Raw genomic sequence first — 21564 nt, forward strand, 5'->3', positions numbered from 1 at the left:
CTAGCAATGCAGCCCAGGACCAGAGCTGATGAATGGTGCAGTGCTGCTGTTGTCATGGCAACTAAGAGAAAAAAAGCAGCCCCATATAAGGAGCTGTGACATGGATTCTGGGAACGATTTATACTAAAAGGCTGTAAGCCCTTGGATGCTTTAAAGCTGCAGCATCCCCTTATCCTCGGTTGGATACAGGTTTCATTGTTAAGACTGAAGCAGTCGGCACAAATCATCGCACGCACAATCGCATTCATCCAAGACACGTTTGCATTGGGAGCATTGTACCAAAACACAACGAAAGAACATGATTTTGCAGTGTTTTCAAATAATTGAAATTGAAATAATTGAAATTATTAAGTAAAGGAAACGGCAGGATGCTAACAATGACCCAGAGTAACATCTGTGAAGACCGAGGGTACCAGCGAGACCCACAGACAGCATGCAGCGGCGCCCAGGTAAGCTCTGTCTCTATGGGAGCAAGCCTGAGATGAACCAAACTGCAGCACCATCAGGTGGCTGACTGCCTGAGCGGCAGTGCCACCGACCGGAGGTCCAGCCACTCCTCCTCCAGACAGGAAAATATCCCCACGTTCACCTGTAAACCCGTCGCTGTTGTGCAGCGAAGGCTGGCAGTGCCCCTAAAGCACCCCCAGATGAAGCAGTGGTGAAAGCCAACTCGTACATACAGTTGCCACAGCAAGCTATAAACAAGACCAAGGTTTATAGTCCATGCTAACACAGAAGGGAACAAACCACGTTATTTTACACAATCGCCATCAGATGCTTTTCACTTAATGCACGTGCTCAAATAGACAATACACCATGATCAAGAGAACTGCAACTATTTCACCAAAAGCTGACACAAGTCTCTGCTCAGCAACTGAAATTTAAACTTTTAGAAATTCTTTCCATTTATTAACTGATTTTATCTGAACAAACACGTACGGGCACCGCCAGCTTCTCCCCAACACTCACACACCTAAAGCAGCTGCCTCATCATCTCTCACGTTCACACCCAGCTGAGTTAGTGCATTAGTTTCGAGAGAATAAGTAGTCCCAGAGGGCTGCAATTATTAATCTGGGTTTGTCACCATTAAACAAGAAACAATTAGTTTTCAAGTAGAGAGATCTCGGCTTGTTTAGTCCCGCAATTACAATTAGCATCAAGAATATTTAACCATTTGCTAAAGATACAGAGAAGGAAGAAATAACAATCCTTATGGCTATTTCCAAGAGATACAGAAGAGGACGCAGAGGGACAGGGTGACAACAAGACCCCAGATCTCCCATTTCCCAGCACTACAAATGACATGGGTGATGGTGGCACAGCGGACATTGTCCGCGGGTGTCCCCAGCTCGGCTGGATCTGGGGGGTGTTGAGAACCACGATGGTGGGTTCTCACTGGTGTCACAGGGAAGAGCAGGTCCCCATCCTGCTTAGCTCTGCTCTTGCCATCTTTGAAGGATCTAGTGAAAGAGCACGTGTTTTCTTTAGGAAAGTGGATGGTGTTGATTGCCCAAACACACCTAGAACATTCCTACTTGTTTTATTAAGTTTATTCTTAGGGAAAGTTCCCGCATTCCCAAAGCACAAGGGAGGAATGTTCTCAAAGCGGCGGACTTGCAAGGAAATCAGTTCCTCAGGCCCATGTCTTCAAAGGTGCCAAAGCATCTAATTCACGCTGGATACAGGAGGAATGAGGCCTTTGAGAATCCAAGGCTAAACATGTAGGCCACTTTTAGAAAAACATGATTTACTTCCTAAATTTCTTGATAATATTCTTTGCTCCTCCCTCTGTGCATGGGCACTCACACACACATGCTCTTTCTGAAAGAATCCTAAAGCTTGCAATCTGTCATTCAATAAACAGAAAGAGCCAAGTACGGTGATGAATAAAATTATCCCTGCGCATATAAATCCACAGCATGTAAATTAAAAATCTTTCCTGAGGAGGAGCTAGGTGTGGCACTGGGCTTTGTGCAAACCCTTTGCACGTGCTGGGTTCCACAGCAATCGAATAAAGCATGGGTAGCTGAGTCTTTCAGCCCAATATCTCATCTTTTAACCTAATACAACGCTGGGTACTATTTCTGGCATTGATTCAGGAAAACACTTAGATACGTTCATCTCTCTGAGCACCCTCCTGAAAAGCGATGCTTTCCTGAATGAAGGTATACAATGCAACTGCATTATTTTCCTTGCAGCCATGGCTTTGAGTCATCATTGATACACTTGTGATGTATAGGAGAATATTTAACCCAATGGTTTTGAAAATGGTTGCTCTCTTTGTGCAGTAAGCATCGTAACTTTTAAGTGCTAATTTTATTCCAGACAGAAATCAAAATGGTGTCTTCTACATACTTATCCTGGGCTCGTAGGGGTTTTTTTCTTTTTATGATGTATTTTTCACATTACACTTGCTAATAAAGCCACTGTTGTTATAAAAAAGTTATTAAACCGCATAAACTGAGGTTGAACACGCCCATCTAAAATATGTTCTTAGCCACTGCTAAACAATAGGTTATACAGGCAGCAGAGGGAGAGCTGATTACTTATGCTTACTATTACTTCACCCCTTAGAGCCGCAATGACCTTAGTTTTTCTTAATCACCAGACTATTCAGCAGAGTGAAAATTGCAACCATACTGAATATTTATCAACCTCTGAATCCAGCCAAGTCTCCATACACAGAAAACCCAGATATCAACACATTAGCAAGTGACCTCAGTTCCTCTGGAAAGAAACTTAACGCACCGCGTAACGTGTTCCTATGGCTTTGTACCAAGAGCGGACATTTTAACGGTTCTGTGGATGAAAAGCTGACGTGTTTACAAATCAGCCAGGTTAAGAACTTTAAAAGATTATATTACAAAGAAACAGAGAAAGAAATAGATAGACAGACAGCATTGCTGTTTCTACTGGGCAAGTTTCTCTGCACCATACAGGTTTCTTTTCCTTTTTAAGGGGCTAAGTTAAACCCCAAATTAACGTGACACCCCCTGATGCCCATGAGAAGGGGCCATCTCAGTAGGTGCTTCCCCCTCCCCGTCGGAGCTGACAAACCTACTCTACTACACTGGAACGGCCACATGCAGATCCAGAATGACCCAAGATACTTTAGCCCTCCACCGTGAGCAAATCATCCTGTGAAGAGCCTAAGAAGTCTTCTGTATTTAAATTTTCATCTCTGAAGAATTCCAGAAAGCATAAATGCAGAAGTTGGTACAGTCACTTTTTGTTGCAAATGGTCTTAGGAATTAAATCTTTAGTAAAAAAAAAATTATGCGAGACAACAAAGTTTTTTATGTAACAGTACCATTCCGCTATCCAACCCCTCTGCAGATATGGAAATTATGACATGAATGGGTTAGTCACACACAAATGTATGTAAGAAGTGAACAGCATGAAAAAGCCCCTACAATTGGATAATTTCTCAACAATTTTCTATGCTCCGAAGGTCGCTTTGAAAAATCCATGTGGCAACTGTCAGACGGACAAAAGCCTCTCTTTGTAATACTTCAGTTTCCCAGAATCACCCTCATCCTTCTTCCAAAAGGAATCACTGCTGTTATTGTGTCGGATTAACAACTGGACAGCACAACCAGACAAAGCAGAAGAGGAAACCGCCACAGCCAGCGAGACTTTGTGAAATGTCTCCATGCATTTACTGTCAAACTGCTGGCTGCTTATTTTTATCTGAAAGCTCCCACAGTCACATGGAGATTTTTTGAACCAAGTTGCTTATCAATTCTACCAGATTTTGAGTATGATATGATGGCACTTACAAGACTTCTGTAAAATCAGAGAGGGGTACTGGGCGAAACTGGGGAGAAACACATTTAAAAAAAGTACAAGGCTGTGAATTTGTCTTCACAAATCTCATGTTAGGTCCAAATTTTCTTTATTTTACAGATCATGCTGTTTTACTAATGAATAAAAATGAGGAGGGTCTTTACAAACTGCCTGTTGATGTCCCCCAGAAAAAACATCAAAACAGAACAAAACAAAACCAAAAAACCCCAACTTTTTATTTGCTGATATAGTAAATGGTCACTCAACAGCCATCTCTTTCTGCAGCTGAGGGATTTTTTTTTTTATTTTTACATCTCTCAGATTAGTAGTAAGAGAGAGAGATGATAAGGAATAGTTGAAGAAACGTGACAAATACTATGAATAACAAAGAGCGGAAAGCATTACTTTCCTGGTTCCTTTACACGTTACCTTAATGAAAGTAAACAAATTCCTATAATGACTGCATGAGGATGTAAAATAAACACCTTCCTCTTACAATATCAACAGTAAATTAAAATAATAATTTTAAAAATCATGCTAACCCACCAACGCACTGGAACACACTCTGAATTCTAAGTATATCAGGAGCTCCACTGAAGCCATCAAGACACGTACGTGCAAAACATTATCATGTGTTTTCACGCTGTACCGGATTGGGTCCAGCCAGAACAGGATATTTAAAACAAATGGAAAAGTATGCAAGTAGAAGGCAGACGTAGCCATCTTCCCTATCAACTTCCAACAGATTCTTTGGGAGGCCCCAAAACGGACCTCCGAACAAAACCAGGAGCCTACACTTTTATTCTCCTGCTTTTGTGTAATAACAATTATCAGCGTTTTATTGACGTCACCCTGTTTTGTACACCTCTTGTTCAAGTCTGTATTCCATCACATATGGTTTCCAAACCAGACCGCAGAGGAGTATGCATTCTCACCACCTGAACATCTACGGCACGGCTCTGCGAGACCACCCCACCGGTGTTCGAGCACATGTTTCAGCCAGCTGCCCACACCCCTAAGTTTGCATGAATCACCATCCCTTTCTTGGAATTACTACCTGCAAAAGCCACTGCTGGAATTCCAGTATCTGGTCTTTTGAGGAACCAGCAGGACACTCCAAACAGCAGCCCTGCCAAATCCAACAAAAGCTTTCTGAGTTTGGAGTTAAATGGAGTCTGACCTGTTTCCACCTGGAAAAAAATCATTATGAATACATGGAGCTTAATCTGCTAGGCTGAATTGGTGTGATTTTGAGAAGTGGGAGGAGGTTAACGTCTGTTGACAAGCCAGAGGTCCAGCAGATCTACACCAAGGCAGCTTGCTGAGCTGGCTGCAAGTTGTTAGAGAGATGGAGCTGCCGTGGTGTAAGAAAAATTGCTCTTTCCATAGGGTACAGCTCAAACCCTCCACAAATATTTCAGAGAAGAGTAATGAACTGTTCAAGTACACACATGAATATAATGTTTGAGCTACAACGGGAGAGCATATAAACACAAAGGATTATAGTCAAAAGAAGGGGACAGAAGCGTAATGAATGAGATAAAGATATTACAAAGGCCAAACTATTTGTTTTTTATAATGCTCTTCAGCCTTTCCTAACTGAAAAAAAGGTCTATGGAACTGGCTAATATTACCTGCCTATACTAAGGAAGCCACATAAAACAAAGAAGAAAATCCTTGCAAGTAACTCAGAAACTAAAAGGAAGAGGAAACTGGATGAATGTGAGGATCATGGGAGAAAACTCAGGAAAAGCAGGAACAAACTAGTTATACATTACACAATCAATTAAACAAGTACAAACATGCTGTGAGAAGAAAAAATAGCCTTGATTTATTTTTGTCATTTTTCACAACCTATGCTTTTCGCGGCAGGAAGGTTGTGGATTCCACACCTACCCATTACTATGTGGCACAACAAGAAAAAAAAAAAAGAAAAAAAGAGTTCATCGCAAGCACACACAGAATTCCCACCCTGCTAAGTGCTGCAAGCAGCGTATTCGTACCGGAGCAAAGTAGCGATAACTAGAATAGAAACTAATAAGGTTTTAGAGACACTAAGCTGAAATGGATTGCATTTTGAAACTGCTTTTATAATCCACTACTTAATTTTATGATTCTAAAAGTCAAAAATGAGCTTTTAAAAGTGAAGCTTGTTTTAGCAGCTACTCCGGTAAAGTCCAATACGTCGTGTTCTTCGCTGTGCCGTAAAAGAGAAGGAAGTGCCGACGGACAAAGAGAAAGGAGCTCTGAACATCCAGCTGCACAGCCCTGACTCGGGGCTGCAAACTGAAGGATACTCCTAAGAAGGAAGCGTTTCAAAAAAACCCCCAAATCCACAGAATCCCACAAATCCCTCCAAGCGTCACATCATCAACCTTCCTGAAGAACTGGCCTCTGAACTACACAGCTGTTCTCATTTCCACTAAGAAGGTGGTTTAGGCCTTCACATTTTAAGGCAGAACTTCAGCCACACTTTAGAAGTTCTTAGTGATGGGAAACGCACGCTGAAGACAGCCGAGTAAGGCACTGAAACTTCTTTTTTAAACTGTTTTCATGTCCTTTTTTATCTCCTTCTGCCTGATTCTCTTGCACCTCTTGAGCTCCACTGCTACCGAACGCGCTCAGGCCACCATGAGATCCCGCAACGTGACTCTGTCACGATTCAGGAATCTCTTCCTCCTGTCCTTTTCAATTTCTCCTTTCACCAAAGGGCAGGGAAAACAAAAGCTACAAAGTGTACCAGAGCTCCCTTTTGTAAGCATAGATCTGATTATATCGGGTAAGAGTTCTTTTTGGAGGTTTCTCTCAGTACAAATGCAGTACACTGGCTGATCATTTTTAAAGATGGGCACGGAGGGATGTCAAATTTTTGGCAAGAAGCGAGTTTCTCAAAACTGCTACCAGCAGAAATACTATGTCAGGCTTTTAAAGGGATGTTAGACTCCAAGTGCTTTCAAAAATCCAAATACTTTAAAATCTCTAGGTGTTCAAACCACAATCTCAGCAGATTAGATAAACAAAACAGTTTTAAAATATGCATGAACTATGAAAAAAAAAATCACTTTGCTGTATAAGTTTATCATTTTTCTGATGTATTCTCTGGGCATTCAAAATTTTAGCATGAAGTTCTTTAAAATTACTGTAATGCTTCCACTGTGCATAAACCACAATACAAAGTGGAACTGAAAGACACTCTGCTAGAAATTTCTCAGAAAACTAGAGAATATTTGTAAAACAGAGAGATCACTTGCCGAATAGAAAGATTTCTCTGTCAGTATGAAATCCAATCCATTCCTGGTTTTGACTAAAGTAGCTGCTATAATAAACAAACGATGACTTGTATACAGAAGCTTGTTCAAAGCGTTTTCTTACAGATTTTTGCACCAACGGACCTTAAAAGCCCCACTGAACTTTATTTAAAGTCCTTACCAGTTAACTTCTTCACAGGTTGGAGCCGAACACTGATAGACTGATGTGTGAGTAAGGGGGAGGATGGAAGGGAGCGGGACATGCCCTCCATAATCCGAATGTGCTGCATACCTTCGGTCACTGGGAGTGGCGGAATAGCGTAGTCTGGTTCAAAAGCACAGTCGTTCTCTGTGGAGGTGCCTGGTGGGAATACAAAAAGAAACTGGTCAGAATACGAGGCAGTCTCCTGCTTTTATCATTCCTAGACAGAGGACTGTCTGGCTCGGGCGAGCCCAGCCGCAGAGCCAGCTCGCCGCACGCCGCTCTCAGTCCTGCAGGGAGCGGGGACGGCTGCTTTCTCGTGTTCATCTTGCCCCGTCTCGACACTTCCCTTGAAGAAATTGTATTTCTGGAACAGCATCTCAGCACACCTCTTTAGATTATGAACAGCATAACCATGAAGAATTTATTTCAATTTTTTAAATTTGTCTTTCAGAGTCCTAGAGTCACCAGTTTTAAATATAATTCAGACAAAGCAATAATCCTTTTACTGATAAGTTGTGCATTTAGATTGTGTATTTCTAAAAAACCTTCCAGCTGAATTAAATTTCAACATGAGGACCTTTAGCCAAAAAAAAAAAAAAAAACCCAACAACAAAAAACACCACAAAAAACCCCCAAACTAGAAGAACAAAAGCCTCCGAAAGCAGCCACCTCCAGCTCTCCCCTAACAAAGGCACAGAAGCACCCAGAGCCGCACAAAGCCTGTACGGGGGTCGCATCGCTACACGGAAGACACCAAATAACATGACAACAAGTGGAGCTAGAACAATAAAGGCACATATTGCTAACTGTTGCAATAAATATTAATGACAAACGAAGGGCAGGTGCTCCAGATCAGGAGGAGTTGGGAGCTGTAAGGTTCCTCCTGTTAGCTGCAGAATATGGAAACCTCTGGTCAAGAACACTTGGTTCTTCACCTCTAGTCAGTAAGATTAACAACCTCACACGGACAACTAATAATTCATCTGCAAAACCAACTTAAAACTGTTAACGTTAATATTTCATCACAGATAATGTAAGATTACACTCGTGCCACACCTTTAGGAGATGGATTTTAGCTTTTAGTGCCTACTAATGTTTTTCCTCCATAAAAACATTTATTATTTGATTTCCACTGGATAGCTGTGTGGTTCTCAATGGCTTGTGAGAATATGTTTAAAAGAAAAAATTTAACTCCTGGACAGAAAGGTCAACAGACAAAAATGGGGAGAAAACAAAAGGGTAAGTGCCTCAAATACGTGGTACTCCAGAGGAGGTGATAGACTAACTCTATTCCAGATAGCCAAAGGACAACGTGAACAACCCAATGTATTATTTATGATTGGAGGAAAAACCCATACTGAAATAACTGTCAAAAATCTTGGACAAGCTCCTGAAGTGTACTAAGAGGTAGTATTATTTGTGGCTAAAATCCATCCATTTTTGATGCCAACTTTCAGGAACATCTCTCAGCATTTTTGTATCATTCTCTACAAGAAACCAAACACTAACACTCTTTACACACACACTATTTTTGAGAGTTCAAAATATGACTTTTACTCTCTTGCTTACTGAACACTTGCCACATTCACAGTAGTTTACTGAACATATATGTGAAGTCTAATCCTTACAGAGGTGGTTTTCTTTAACTTCTGTATGCTCTAGTAAGTATGCTACAGTTCGATATGTTTTATTCATCAGAGACTGTCATTATTGCCACAAACTACGAGCCAGACACTAATGTTTTTCTATTCATTTCATGCTGCTCTAATTAAGTGTGCACACGAATGCTCTAACAGAGTACATCCCTTTAAGGGGGAACAGATCATTGTTATTTTGTTTTGTGTTAAAAGATGCTTTTGCTGACAATATCATGCCTTTTATATATATACATATAGCCAAATGTATATGTATATATGTGTATACATACATAGATATTAAAAAAAAAAAAAAATTGGTTATAGTCAGAGAAAACTAGATTTACTGCCTTACCACCTTTCCCCTGCAGTTACTACCATTTCTATGTGAGCAGCAGCTCAGCCTTGCTTCTCAACCTGAGACCGTCCGAGCAAGGCTGCCGCGTGCCACCGTGAGCCACCTACCATCAGCAGTGCTTCGTTACAGACATTGAGTCTGTGCTTATGGCCATCTCCAAAGCATTTGGGTCCTCTTCAGTCACACACGCCAGCAGTACGTTGGTGTGCTAAAATTACATTCCTCTCATGGAATTTTGGTGTCCACAAAAGAGGTGTCTATATCCAAGCAAGCTGTCTAGAAGCACTTCTAGAAGGCAGGGAGTTTAGGACAAGATTCATCTAATGACACGTTTTAGGGTTCTGCTTCAGGAAGAGAAGAATCCCAGCCTGGACACTCCACTGACTCCATGCATTACCTCTCCACGGACTGCGAAGGGAGTTGAGGGCAACGGGCAGCTCCACTGCACCCACCCACGTTCACTCAGCTGAGCACCACCCTGGGGTCTCCCATCTGACACACATCTGAGCTACACACAACGACCACAGCTTCAGAGGCAGGAACACTGCCGTTTCTCAGATCTCTTTCCATTGGATGTTACGCAGCACGTCAGGCAGACAGGACAAACGAGGCATGTTGGAGAGACGCACGTGCTCTCAAGAGCAAGCCCAAGTCTTGCACACACACAACACACGGGACAGTGCTACTGCTCAGCAGAGCTCGAAATCTCAAGTTTGATGATCCTGTTTCTAAGTTTTTTCGGCTAATCATCCAAAGGATGCAGTGGCTCTGTTAGTGCAGTTGGGCATCATTTTTCCAGGAGGGCACAATTTGATAGCATGCTGCTAATGTAGCAAAAAAAAAATTGACTTCTTCCAGCTGCGCATTGCCAATTGTAATTATTGGCTCCGTATATAGCTTACTTGACATAACTGATTGAGGACCTTGCTTTTTCTAGGGTTATTGCGAGCTAAACACCTCTGCTGACTCTGCAAGCCTATTCACAATCACCTGCAAGTGCCAGGAAAGGCAAACTGGCATCAGTGCCACAATCGGCATTGGCATCGACAAAAATAAGCTACAATGTTTTTTCAAAATACATTTGGCGCCAGTCACGAAAAAAAGATTTGCCAGCGTTGATTTTGATTCTTAAAAACAAAGTTCAAATTTCCTCAGGCTAGATTTTGGAGTTTGAGGGAACTGTAAACACTAGGCATCTTCTGCAACTTCAGGCCTGGGAAAGACCAAAAAGCCTGTGTGCATTTCACCGGTTATCACAGCGTAAGTTCGCAGTATCTTTGACCAATCTTTACCTAAAACCCAGGGCAACTGGGGGCAGTATCTTACATAGATATAAAAGTAATGATATCTTTGCAAAGCTTTCAGGAGTATTTTCCCTCTTAAAATTCAAATGCTTTACAATAAAACCAGTGAACTCACAAAATATCCACAACGTATTATTTTCATGCCACAGGTGTCAAAATTTCTCCCTCATCCCTGCTGGAGTAAACAAACACATGAACAAGGTAACTGAAACAGCCTTAAATTTGTTTCAGTCAGAAAGAATACTGGGTTTATCAACCCCTCAAATCAGGGATCGTTCACGGCTGAAATGGAACTTTGACAGTTCCATATATAAAATATATTTAAATATATTTTATAAATATAAAATATATTTAAATAAAATGTTCCTGCAAAGTGCATTATTTGAACTAATGAACTATTTCTTGATGTTTCCCAAGATAATAAAGCTTTACAGACAGCTGTAATACTTGGACATCACACACGGCAACATGACAGTTTAAACACGAGTAAGAAGACTGCTGCGTTTCAGTTGGCTGGTTTAAGCATAATAAAACCCCTTAACCCATCACTATGAAAAATACATGTTAACACGTGCAGACAGATAGCAACTTACGGACACAGGACAGGGCAAAGTTAAAGATAATGCTTTTATGGAGCAAGGGGACGACTTCTTCCACGCTGTAGAAAGCCTGTGTCTACAGTCACATCCAATGAGCCAAATGGAAATATTTAGCGCAGAAGCTTGTTTCTCCAAGAAGTTAGAAGTATTTTTTCACCTGTTTCCCCCTCTACTCCCTCTCATGCTGAAACTTCTTGCTAGCTACTTAGCTACTGCAATTCCTAGAGTCATATTCGGTGAGGCAAACAGATATAGGTCGGTCATTGATTGGCAAGTAAGTATTTGCAAAAAAAGCCCCATGTCCTCTGCCCAAAACTGGTACTTTTCCACAGCAGCCGAGATGCTGAATAAGTAGGCTGAACCGTAACCTGAGAGAACAGAGCGTCTGAAACAAGTGTAGGGAAACCCAGCAGGCAGCTCCCATCAGCAGCTGCATCTGAGCCGCTGTACCTTGTAACAACAAACCGAGGGACAAAACCCTGGCAAATGAAAGGACATCACAGGGCCTAACGGCAGAGAAAGCGGGCAAGGCTCAGCCTTCAGAATTAACACAACAGCAACTTTATCCGAGCTAACAGCATCTGGAAAAGAGCAACCATTCGTTCTGTATTCTTGAAGCACAGAAATGCTACTTGTATGCAAGCTATCGTGGGGTACGTGCAGTTATAAATGCCCTTGTTCCTTCCTAATTTTATTTTAACCCTTCTATTTTAAAATACAAAAATTTGAAATAATAAATTTTACAATAGTAATAAAAAGATCCTATGTTAACAGAGCAGTTTCAGCTGGTGACGCTTCGCAGGGCTTCAGGGTTTTAACTCTAAATTCTGATCCCCCTAATTCTGATCGCAGGCTTCAATCACTTGCAATAATTTCGCCCAGGCAACGTTGGAATACTGCCAAAAAAGAACAACCTCTGGAGAAAATGTCTCCATAATAAGTCATTAGGACACCATGACAACAACAGACTTGAACCTAAATGAAAGGAAAATTACTGCAATCCCAAACAGAAAATAAGTCAACGCACATAGCACCTACTAGAGCCATGCTTCCACAAAATGCTGCTTCGTCTCAAAAGCTGTGTGAAAATACCAGCATTTTCACAACTCTCACAAATGAGCAAATGCTTAAAACTTTAAGTAAGCTACTTCAGAGGACACGTAAGCCAGCACAGATCTAAGAGCTGCTGCTGTCAGCGACAGAAATCCCCATTACATGGCTCTAGTGGTGGTTTTAACCACCAAGCCTATTGTGAACGATGGATACCGAACAAAAGAGTTTGTAGAGGCTTTATTTAAATAATATAAAAACTATTTTTACTACTCTTCCTAGGACCTTTTGCGCTGTTCCCGTAGGATGAAACAAAACAAAGCAAAAGATGTAGCACGCGGCTGTTCAACCCGCAGGCAGGAAGGCACAGGTCCCCTCTCTATCACATCACGGGGCTTGGGGGAAGGACAGCATGGTCATTGAGAAGCAGACGGGTTCTCCCCTTTCCGATCGGGGGAAGGCAAGCGGTCACCGAGCGGCCTGTTGATTTGCACTGGTATGTGCTGAAGACTTCTTACACCACCAACTCCAACGACTGCCCTTGCATAAAGCTCCGTCCCTCCATCTGCAAAACGGAGGTGCCATACACTCTACAGGTACGCCTGCGCCATGAATTAGTCTAAACTCCTTCAAACTATACAAAGATAGTCTGTTTTGTGAATATTAGTAGTAAATGTGTAGCTATGTGCATAATAAGGATGGTTACAAAACTCTGTAAGATTACACAGCCTTATGAAAAACACAAGATGTATATATAAAAGGTGAACAAATGAGAAACGAGTCACTGAGGCAGAACAACACTAAGGTTTACCTTGCCCAGATCGGCTCTGACGGGAGTCTACACTTGCCTGTCTTCGGTCTGGTGGCTCCTCGTTCCCTCCATCTGCATGAGAACCAAAACAGCAGAAGTAGAACATCATAGTGGACAGGTCAGGCAGACGCAACTTTTCCTTGAGTACCATCACCTATCTTGTAGAACAGCAGAACAAAAGGTCCCTCTCACAGACTGAAACTGGGCCAACTGCTGACTGACTCCGTTGCTGTTCCTTCCAGTTTCTCCCCAGCTCACCGCAAATGAAATCTGTGAGGTCCTCAGGATATAAGTAGGCTTTTAATTTCTCCTACTGACCCCACAGACTTTTGCATTAAATAGTAACCAAATTGTGCATCTTCAATTAGTTCCTTCACTTTGGACTGTTACGTCAAAATACAAAAAATATTAAGCACATTTGAAGAAAGAGATCCAGAAAAAAAAGAAGAACAATATTCTTTGAAATTGTTTCCCTTTAAAATTATTTGTCAGCTAAAAACCAGGAAGGCTGGGAAGAACAAAACCACTCTCATTATATCCTCTTGGAACTGTTTAGGAAAGCAGCTATAGTCAACAAATAACAAATCCATCTGGACAAATGTAGAGTGGGACATTGTGTACAATATTACACAATTAATTACACGCTGGTCTTCATCGATCAACTGACCAGATTAGAAACAATAGATGTGCACATCAATATAGATGCTTGAGTACACAGGGTTTATGCTAGCTGAAAGCAAAAAGCAGTCTAGCTATGCAGATTGTGAAAAAGCAAAACGAGGCATTTAAAATGCAGGATGTATTTCAGAGGTTATTACACCTTATGGCAGGGGAAGGGGAAGCTTTTAGAATCTTTAAAAATAGTTTTGAAAGAACTGAATTCTTAAGTAGCTGTTTAAAAACTCAATAGTCGATTTTAGCATTTATACTTCTTGATTATACTAAAAGCAGCTGCACTCTGGTATGTTTATGTCTGCACATATCTATATATCCCCAAAGTTACTTGTTGGACAGGCCTGTTACGCCATAAAGTAATTCAACTTTATCAGCTCATATTACACGAGTTACATCTGTTACTCTGGCTTGAAAGGGAAGTTGTGTATTGGAGCACAACAGCAGAACTGATAAGGTGACCGAAAATTTAGGTCTACAGCCATGCCCCCAAAAAAGCAGGACTGCAGCCCAGGCTGCGGAGAGGTTTTTTGTTTCCTCTTCCCTTGGCAAAACGCTTCCAGCCCTCAGTTTCCCCAAAGCAATGGTCAGGCACCTTGAACGGGTGCCAGCAACACAATTTTCTGTCACCTTGGCATTCTTCCCTGGTCATACAACAGCTGCACAGAAAGGTCAGCATCCTAAAGCCAGATAACAACCTAAAAATCCCGTATTTTCCATCAGCTGCTCATGCCCCGATAAGCCATCACAACTGCCAGGTGTCAAGGAGGCCACAGACCACGACATTTTCCCTGCTCACTTTTCTATTCTGGTTGCAAGAAGGATGTGACATTGCAAATATGACTGCAATTCCAGCGTATTCAAGGAGCCTTTATTAGCCTGGAGATACCCTCTTGGGGTTAGTTACATTAAGTCTTCCTACAGTCCGGCTGGCATAAAAGAGTATTATTAATAGATCACTATCACTATTAATAGATCACTAATAGATCACTATTTTTACTTGTAATACACAGCGTTGGTTTTGAACTCTGCTTTGCATACAGATATAATCATCATCACCAAAGGCCCCCCGGCTACGAGCCCACATGGACAACCTCTAAGTTATGAAGAAAACAAAAAACCTTTGAGTTCCAAACATAAATACACAATGACAGATAATTATAAGGATTGAAAGCTTCAAAAGACAAGGATTACAAAAAGGAAGTCACAGGAGTAAAACCCTCTATTTATGAAAAGCCACATAATCATCATCAAAAGACACACTCAATTTTTTTTTTTGCATAGTTATGGTGAGTGATGCTAAACGAACAGCTTGCCAGGACAGCCCAGCTAATCCGCAGGCGGGTCCTGGCAAGCCTCTCTCCCCGGTACGGAGCTGGCAAGAGCCAGGATGCGTTTTGATGGAGGTGGACTCCTAACAGAGGAGATGCTGCAGGATGTGACCTCGCAGGAGACCACACGTGCAAAGGTCCGGTTACGTGGCAGAGAAGGACCACACGGCCCCGTCCTGCCATGGGAATAACCCAGGAGGTCCCCACGGACAGGGAGATACAACACAGTTGGGTTAAATTACATTTAAAAAACCCTCTGAAATAAGACTTCAAAATCTAATGCAATTTTTGTTTTTAAAACTACGGTGAAACAAAGGAACGTTTGGTGACATGAAACTGGTTTGTAAGTTTTTCTTGAATTCATAGAGTAACTTTTTCCATAGTGCTTTGCAGTAAGATTCAGACAACAGCTTAACTCTCATTTCAGTTAAACTTTTGAACACCAAAGGCAGCTAATATTTCATTATGTTAATAATACCATTTCACTATCATAAACAGATGTTCCAAATTAACTTTAAAATGCCCTTATTCTAATTAATCTCAAAGAGCTACATAATACCCAAAAACTCTAATGTAAGCCTGACAGAGATGGAAAAGTTTTGAAAGTTAGGAAAAAAATTAATAAAGACTTTAAGGACTAAATTGGGCTTAAAATGTAATAGCATAGTAAGGATGCCTGACCTCTCCAGTCAATACTGCTGGGTGGGATGAATTCTGGAGATGAAGGAACAGACCAAGTATGAACCCTGCTCACTCCAATTATTTTTTTTTCCATGTAACTGGGCTCTTTTAAAAACACACGTTGCCCTCATAGCCTCAGCATGGTTTTGCTTTAGTTCAGCCCCATTCCCACTCCTGCAGATCTCCTAAGGTCCTCCCTCCTCACCCAGCCGGGTTTAGGCTCCCCCCTGCTTCAGACCTGCTTGTTTCAGACAAACGTGACCTGACACCACTCCCCTTCCCCTACCCCCCGCATCCAGAAGATTAGTGAAAAATAAAACATCTTTCACTGGGGACCCGGGAGTACTCTCAGCAACAGGAGCCATCACCGGGTGGGGGACTGGAGACTGTGAGAACAGGAAAGCACCTCTTGCTTTCATGACATGAGGTGCAACAGGGAGACCAGAGCACCACAGCATCAGCCTGCACTTCAGCACTGCTGGTTTGCAGCTCTTCCAAAATTTGGTCCTCCCATTAACAGGAGCAACAAGGTTGTTCCTTGACACCATTTTTGGTACAGAGGAAACGCAAGCTGGTGTTTGGAAGACAGAAGGCTTTTACCCAATAGCTTTACCGGGAATCTAAATCCTACTTTGATTTTCTACAGTGGAATAAATCTAAGAGACAAGCATGTTCTTTATTTTCAAAGAAAAAAACCTGTTAACTTTTAGCCCAAAATGAGGTTTGGGTCTCTGGGAAGTCAGCTTCCCTACCAAAGCGAAGCAGGTATTTTCTGAGTGTGGCACATTTACCAAATACAACGATGGGAGCTTAAAGAGATACGATACCAACCCACCAGTGGCAGTACTGCTGGATACTTCATGCCTAATTAGTGTATTTAAGGAATTAGTGTATTTAAGGTCACTTGGAAGGATAGGATCTCTCCTGTACAGTCACTTGGACATAACAAAAACAGTACTCCCACTTTGAGAACAAGCATTAACCACGGTAGCAGAGCTGATGGCCTGCAGACCCGGCGGTCCCGCTCTCCAGTGCTCTTCAACACTCAACAGGGGGATGCAAAATGGTGACAACTCGTTGCCAAATCCATTAGGTTTGAGAACGGGAACGGCTGCACAGGATTCAGAGTCTGGTATAGATTTCTCAGGCAATTTGCAAGTTACACAATATATTAAAGGGGAGAGAAAGATCACACTAAATTAACTTCCCGAATCAATTTAGGGGGGTGGGAAAGGAAAAATTAAATCTGATGACTCAGCATATATTATGTCTTTCGTCGGCATGCAGTTACGCTCACCCGTTGCTGCTGCATTTGGTGCAGTTGCAGCAACGGCTGTAGCTTGGGTGAAACACAGCGTAATCTAATGGGCCTTCTCAAAACCATTCACTGGCTTTTAATGAGAAATATTTTGAGAACATTGTGCATAGCCGGTGTAAAGCTGTCCCTCACAAATGTACAGAAGTGCATGTGCGTTCACACTTAATGTGCATAAATAAAACCACAGGTTCGCTGTATTAACGTAAGACAGCCTGACAGGCTAGGGGCTGCTTCGGGAAGCCCCTTACCCTCTACCCTGCGGACCACCAACCCTTCCCATCTGCCGTGCCCTGTATATTCCAGTAAAAGCAGCAGAAACCACGGACCTCCCGCAGGCAGATCCAGGCAGTACGGATCCTCCAGGGCAAGAGCGGGCACCTTCTCCCTCGCAGGCAGGAATTGTGAAATGATGAATACTTGCAATAAAATATAAAAAAACCCAAACAAATCAACGCCAGGTAGTGGGGAAGGCTGGTACCTTTTAAAGCAGAATTTAAAATGTATGGTGAAAAGGCAGAGGACTGCAGGAAGGTAAGGAACAGCCTGCAGAGAGGAGCTGAAGGACTGAACTATTTAATTTTTTCCTCTCTTTGCTACAAATCAAAATTTTGAGCACACTCATTCCCTGTAGTGGAGGAGCAAGGTTACTGGGGAACAATACCATAGATAATTAAATAGTTATCTTAATATACACATTAAAAAAGGGGCAAATTACTGTTGCTAAGGGAACATTAATTCTCATGTTTTCAAACTTCCGTGTGCTCAAGTTTACAGCCTTGATAGTGCTCACCCCCATGTGCATATCAGGACTCTGTCGTTCCAACAATACTGTTAGTTATTTTATTTATGCATGATTTTAGGTAGTTGTTAGTATTTGCTTTAGCAATACCTATTCTTTACAGGCATGACCTACTGTTTGGGCAATAGTTTGCAGACAGTATCACTCATGGAAGTGCGATCAACGCAGTTGCTGTAACGATTGTCAACATGGTGAAACACCACAGTTATTGACAAAGCCTCTGACACAACATCTAAAGGAGGTCACCAAAAGCAAATCGGTTGTGAAAGCATTGCTAGAAGACAGAGATATCTGTGTTAATTTAAAATAAAAATCAGAACAGACTGAGGTAAACCTGGTTAAGGAGCTTCTACAGAAGGTGCCATGAGAAACAGAAAATTGTTATTTTTTGCAAATGTCCCAAGGGAAATGAATGACATAGTAAAATATTGACTCAGTAATCCATATTCTCTTGTATCTAGCAATGAGAGAAAGGAAAACTTTGGTTTTGTTTTTTTTTAAATATATCCGTGTTAAGGAAGTCCACTAAGATTTACACATTAGTTTAATTTCCTAAAGATGCTGTCTCATCAGCATCTAACATCCCTCCAGCTGCACTAGACAGGACCTGGGGTCAGAAATCCAGAGAGAGCCGTCCGAGTGGCTGATGATGTAGCAAGCATACAGCAAACAAGTAATAGCTATTAATTCTTTCTCTCAACTACAAAGGGATTAAGTAATCTCAACACAATCATGTTTAGTAACAGCTTCAGAAAAGCAGTCCCTCCTGCTATAAATGGGTCTTCTCGTCCTTCCTCGCCTGCTTGTCTCCCCCCGTCTATTCTACCAGCTCTCCATTTAAAACCAATGACACAACGAATCCTCCCCAATGCACCGAACAACTGTATTCTTTGAATGGACCTCTCCCGAAGGGAGAAGAAAATCCCAAGGGTTTCAGCAATCCTACCAAATAAATCCACCGCACAAAGCACTGCATCGCAATTAGTAAGACTGGTCTGCAAATACAAGCAAGATGCATCTGCAACAATGCGATCTGTTGTCAGCACACAACACAGCACCTTCAGCATCACCTCGCTGCCAGGTGTTCACATTAAAGGCAAAGACAGCAAGTTTTAAATAAAATAAAGTGCCAGCAGCCCGATATTCCTGTTCCCCTATTTAATTAAAACAGCGTCTAAAACACACAACGTGACTAAATGTCTTCCCAGTTCTTTTATCTGACAAAGCAATTTTTAACGCAGAAAAATAAAAGGGTGGGTCAGCCTGCTTTACGCATGCTGGGAAATCTGCTGCAAGAACTGACTGCATTAGATGTGCCGTTGCTCTAACAGCAACTGACAGAGCGCGCTCCGCTGTAATAGCTTATAAATCAATACTTTAAATCTGCACCGTATCAAAATTGTATTTGGAAAACACAGAAGACTCACACAAAGCCAGTCCAGCAGTTAGAAACTGATCTGCTTCCAGCCCAGCCTGGCATCCCTGCGGAAGGAAAGGTCTGCCTTGTGCACGGCATAACACAAGGCGATGTGGCTCCCAACTGCCATCGTGCTCCCAAAACACATATGCACGGAGAAAAAAAGAACAAAAATCAAACTGCCAGAGGGGACGAAAGCACGTCGGATCAAAGTGTGCGGTGACGGCAGCCGGACGGGTCCCAGGACCTCAGGGCATCGCTGCTGCGGAGGGAGCGCTGGGTCCCGTCCCCGGAGCCCGCAGCGGCTCAGCCAGCGTAGGAGAGGTAGTTGCAAATCTTGCTCTCAGCAATCCCGATGGATTCCAGCCAGGCTAAGGAATGACATGTGCCAAACGCAACCGCCTGCTGTCCTCCCGGGGGTGAGCTGTGCCTGGAAAGAGGCAAAACGTACCCAAACGGAGCAAGAGGGGAGAAGGAACTGACACTGGTGCTTAAAAGCATCATTTTAATCAAAAAATCTTCCTGATTATTTAGTTTGTGAGGGGGTCTTCTGCTTCAGAAAACAAATATAAAAATTATTATTGTGCTAAAATTAGTATTATTTAAATTAGTGTTATTAGGATTAGTATTATACCTTAAAAATTAAGAACTACATTAATTTACTAACAGAATAAAGTATCTACCCCCACCAAAACAACTCCCCAGTGGGAGGGCTGGGGTGCACGGGGGTGTGTGGTTGTGGGTACGGGGGGTGGAAGATCTTTACCGATGGCACTATAGGACAGAGCTGGGTTATTAATCGCCGTATCATTAAAAAAGAGCTCCCCAACCACTTTCCAACATGCTGACTCCCTTATGAATAGCTCCGATAACTCACACAAGTCATAGAAGACATACAAGGCATGCTATTTGTGTAGAATTCTTTTTCTTCAATTAATGTTAATTTATTCTATGTTATAATAGATAAATATAATATAATGTTATAATAAAGAATGTTATTTAAACTAATTCTAATTCCTAGGCTTTTACACACACCAGATGAACAGACCTTCATTCAGTGGCCAAGAGCACACACCAAAAGCAGGTATTTTTCAGAGGTAAGCTGAGCAGTGAAATTTCAAAATGTCCAAAAGGAAAAAGCCCACCTCAGTTACATCACTGTCCTCATACCAAAAAAACCAGAAACAAACAAACAACCCCCCCAAAAAAACCCAAACAATAAAAGTTTTTCAGCTGTGTACAGTTTATAATGCAAAGCAATGGGAGACGGAAGTTGCAGAAATGTTTTCATAAACATAATATTACATTTGGTAATTGTTAATCCATGGGTCATCAAAAGACTTCCTTTTTTGCAAACAAAATGCTACTATTTAAGAAAATGGAAATGCCAGGCTGTGTTTTGAAATACTTTAGCTAAAGTAGAAAATTAACATCTATTTAATACAGATAAGGGGGTTTGCCTCATTATACATTAAATATAGTCCCACTGGACACGGGAGCAGTGAGCAAATGAGGAGTCAGTACGGACATAAGGTATGCACCGACTCCAATTGAGTCCGTGGTTTGAAAATAACCTTGCCTATTATAAAATGTTCAAATTTATGAACAAATTATTTCTGGAGTCATGGCTATAACAGGGCATGATGGAGCTCAGAAACCCTGCATTATTGCCACCTTGTTAATACACCTAAAGACCAGAACATGAGTACACATGCTGGCTTGGTTATTCCATTAAAGCTTATGAAATTACATTACAGATTTTATCCATAACTATAAAAAGATGTGCACACTTTATACCTCGTGCACTTTAAAATGGCATTAATAAGTACATTATCTAAATTTATAAACAAAGACCAGCTACCCTCAGTACCTGCATTGTATCTGAGCTCGTTAAGGAACAATCTCAAGAACAGAAAGCAACCTGTAGTGAAAAAAATCATTCTTTAATTTGCCAAATAGCTCTGAGAAAGGGCAAAAGCAGATGTACGGGGACTCCGAATAGCCAAGGTGAACACAAAAGACCACCCAGAAGTCAATCTACCCCGGTCACCTCCTAATCTCAAGATTGGTTGTTCAAAAATGTATATTGGAAGCATGCATTTTCACACGGAAGATTTCAGTGATTTCTTTTTATTTTTATCCATAACCTTTTTATTAAGAAAAGTCTGAAACATCCATGATCTTTTAGATAGAATAAAACTTAAAATTCACCACAACTCTTAGTTTCTCTAATGTAGACATCCCTAAACGGACCAAATACATACAGTAGTAATTCCCCTTTAAAAAAGCATATTCGTTGAAAAACAGGACCAAGAAAAAAAGACAGGACGCAAGCTCAATATAAAATTAG

The 21564-nt window shown here is 41.6% G+C and overlaps 1 protein-coding gene across 8 annotated transcripts in view; it reads right to left on the minus strand.

Moving 5' to 3' along the window:
• TANC2 (tetratricopeptide repeat, ankyrin repeat and coiled-coil containing 2) overlaps positions 1 to 21564 on the minus strand; it is a 256753-nt gene that overhangs the window by 148913 nt on the left and 86276 nt on the right. For 5 of the 8 annotated variants that reach the window (XM_075522832.1, XM_075522831.1, XM_075522828.1 and 2 more), the window contains 2 exons: positions 12997 to 13068; positions 7217 to 7396 (listed from right to left, as the gene is read on the minus strand). In XM_075522832.1, coding sequence (XP_075378947.1) covers positions 7217 to 7396; positions 12997 to 13068 — 252 coding nt within the window. The remainder of the gene's footprint in view (positions 1 to 7216; positions 7397 to 12996; positions 13069 to 21564) is intronic. The other 3 variants (XM_075522835.1, XM_075522836.1, XM_075522834.1) reach the window with 3 other exon arrangements.

Source organism: Mycteria americana, chromosome 22 (genome assembly GCF_035582795.1).
Source record: "Mycteria americana isolate JAX WOST 10 ecotype Jacksonville Zoo and Gardens chromosome 22, USCA_MyAme_1.0, whole genome shotgun sequence".
NCBI classification, from domain to species: domain Eukaryota; kingdom Metazoa; phylum Chordata; class Aves; order Ciconiiformes; family Ciconiidae; genus Mycteria; species Mycteria americana.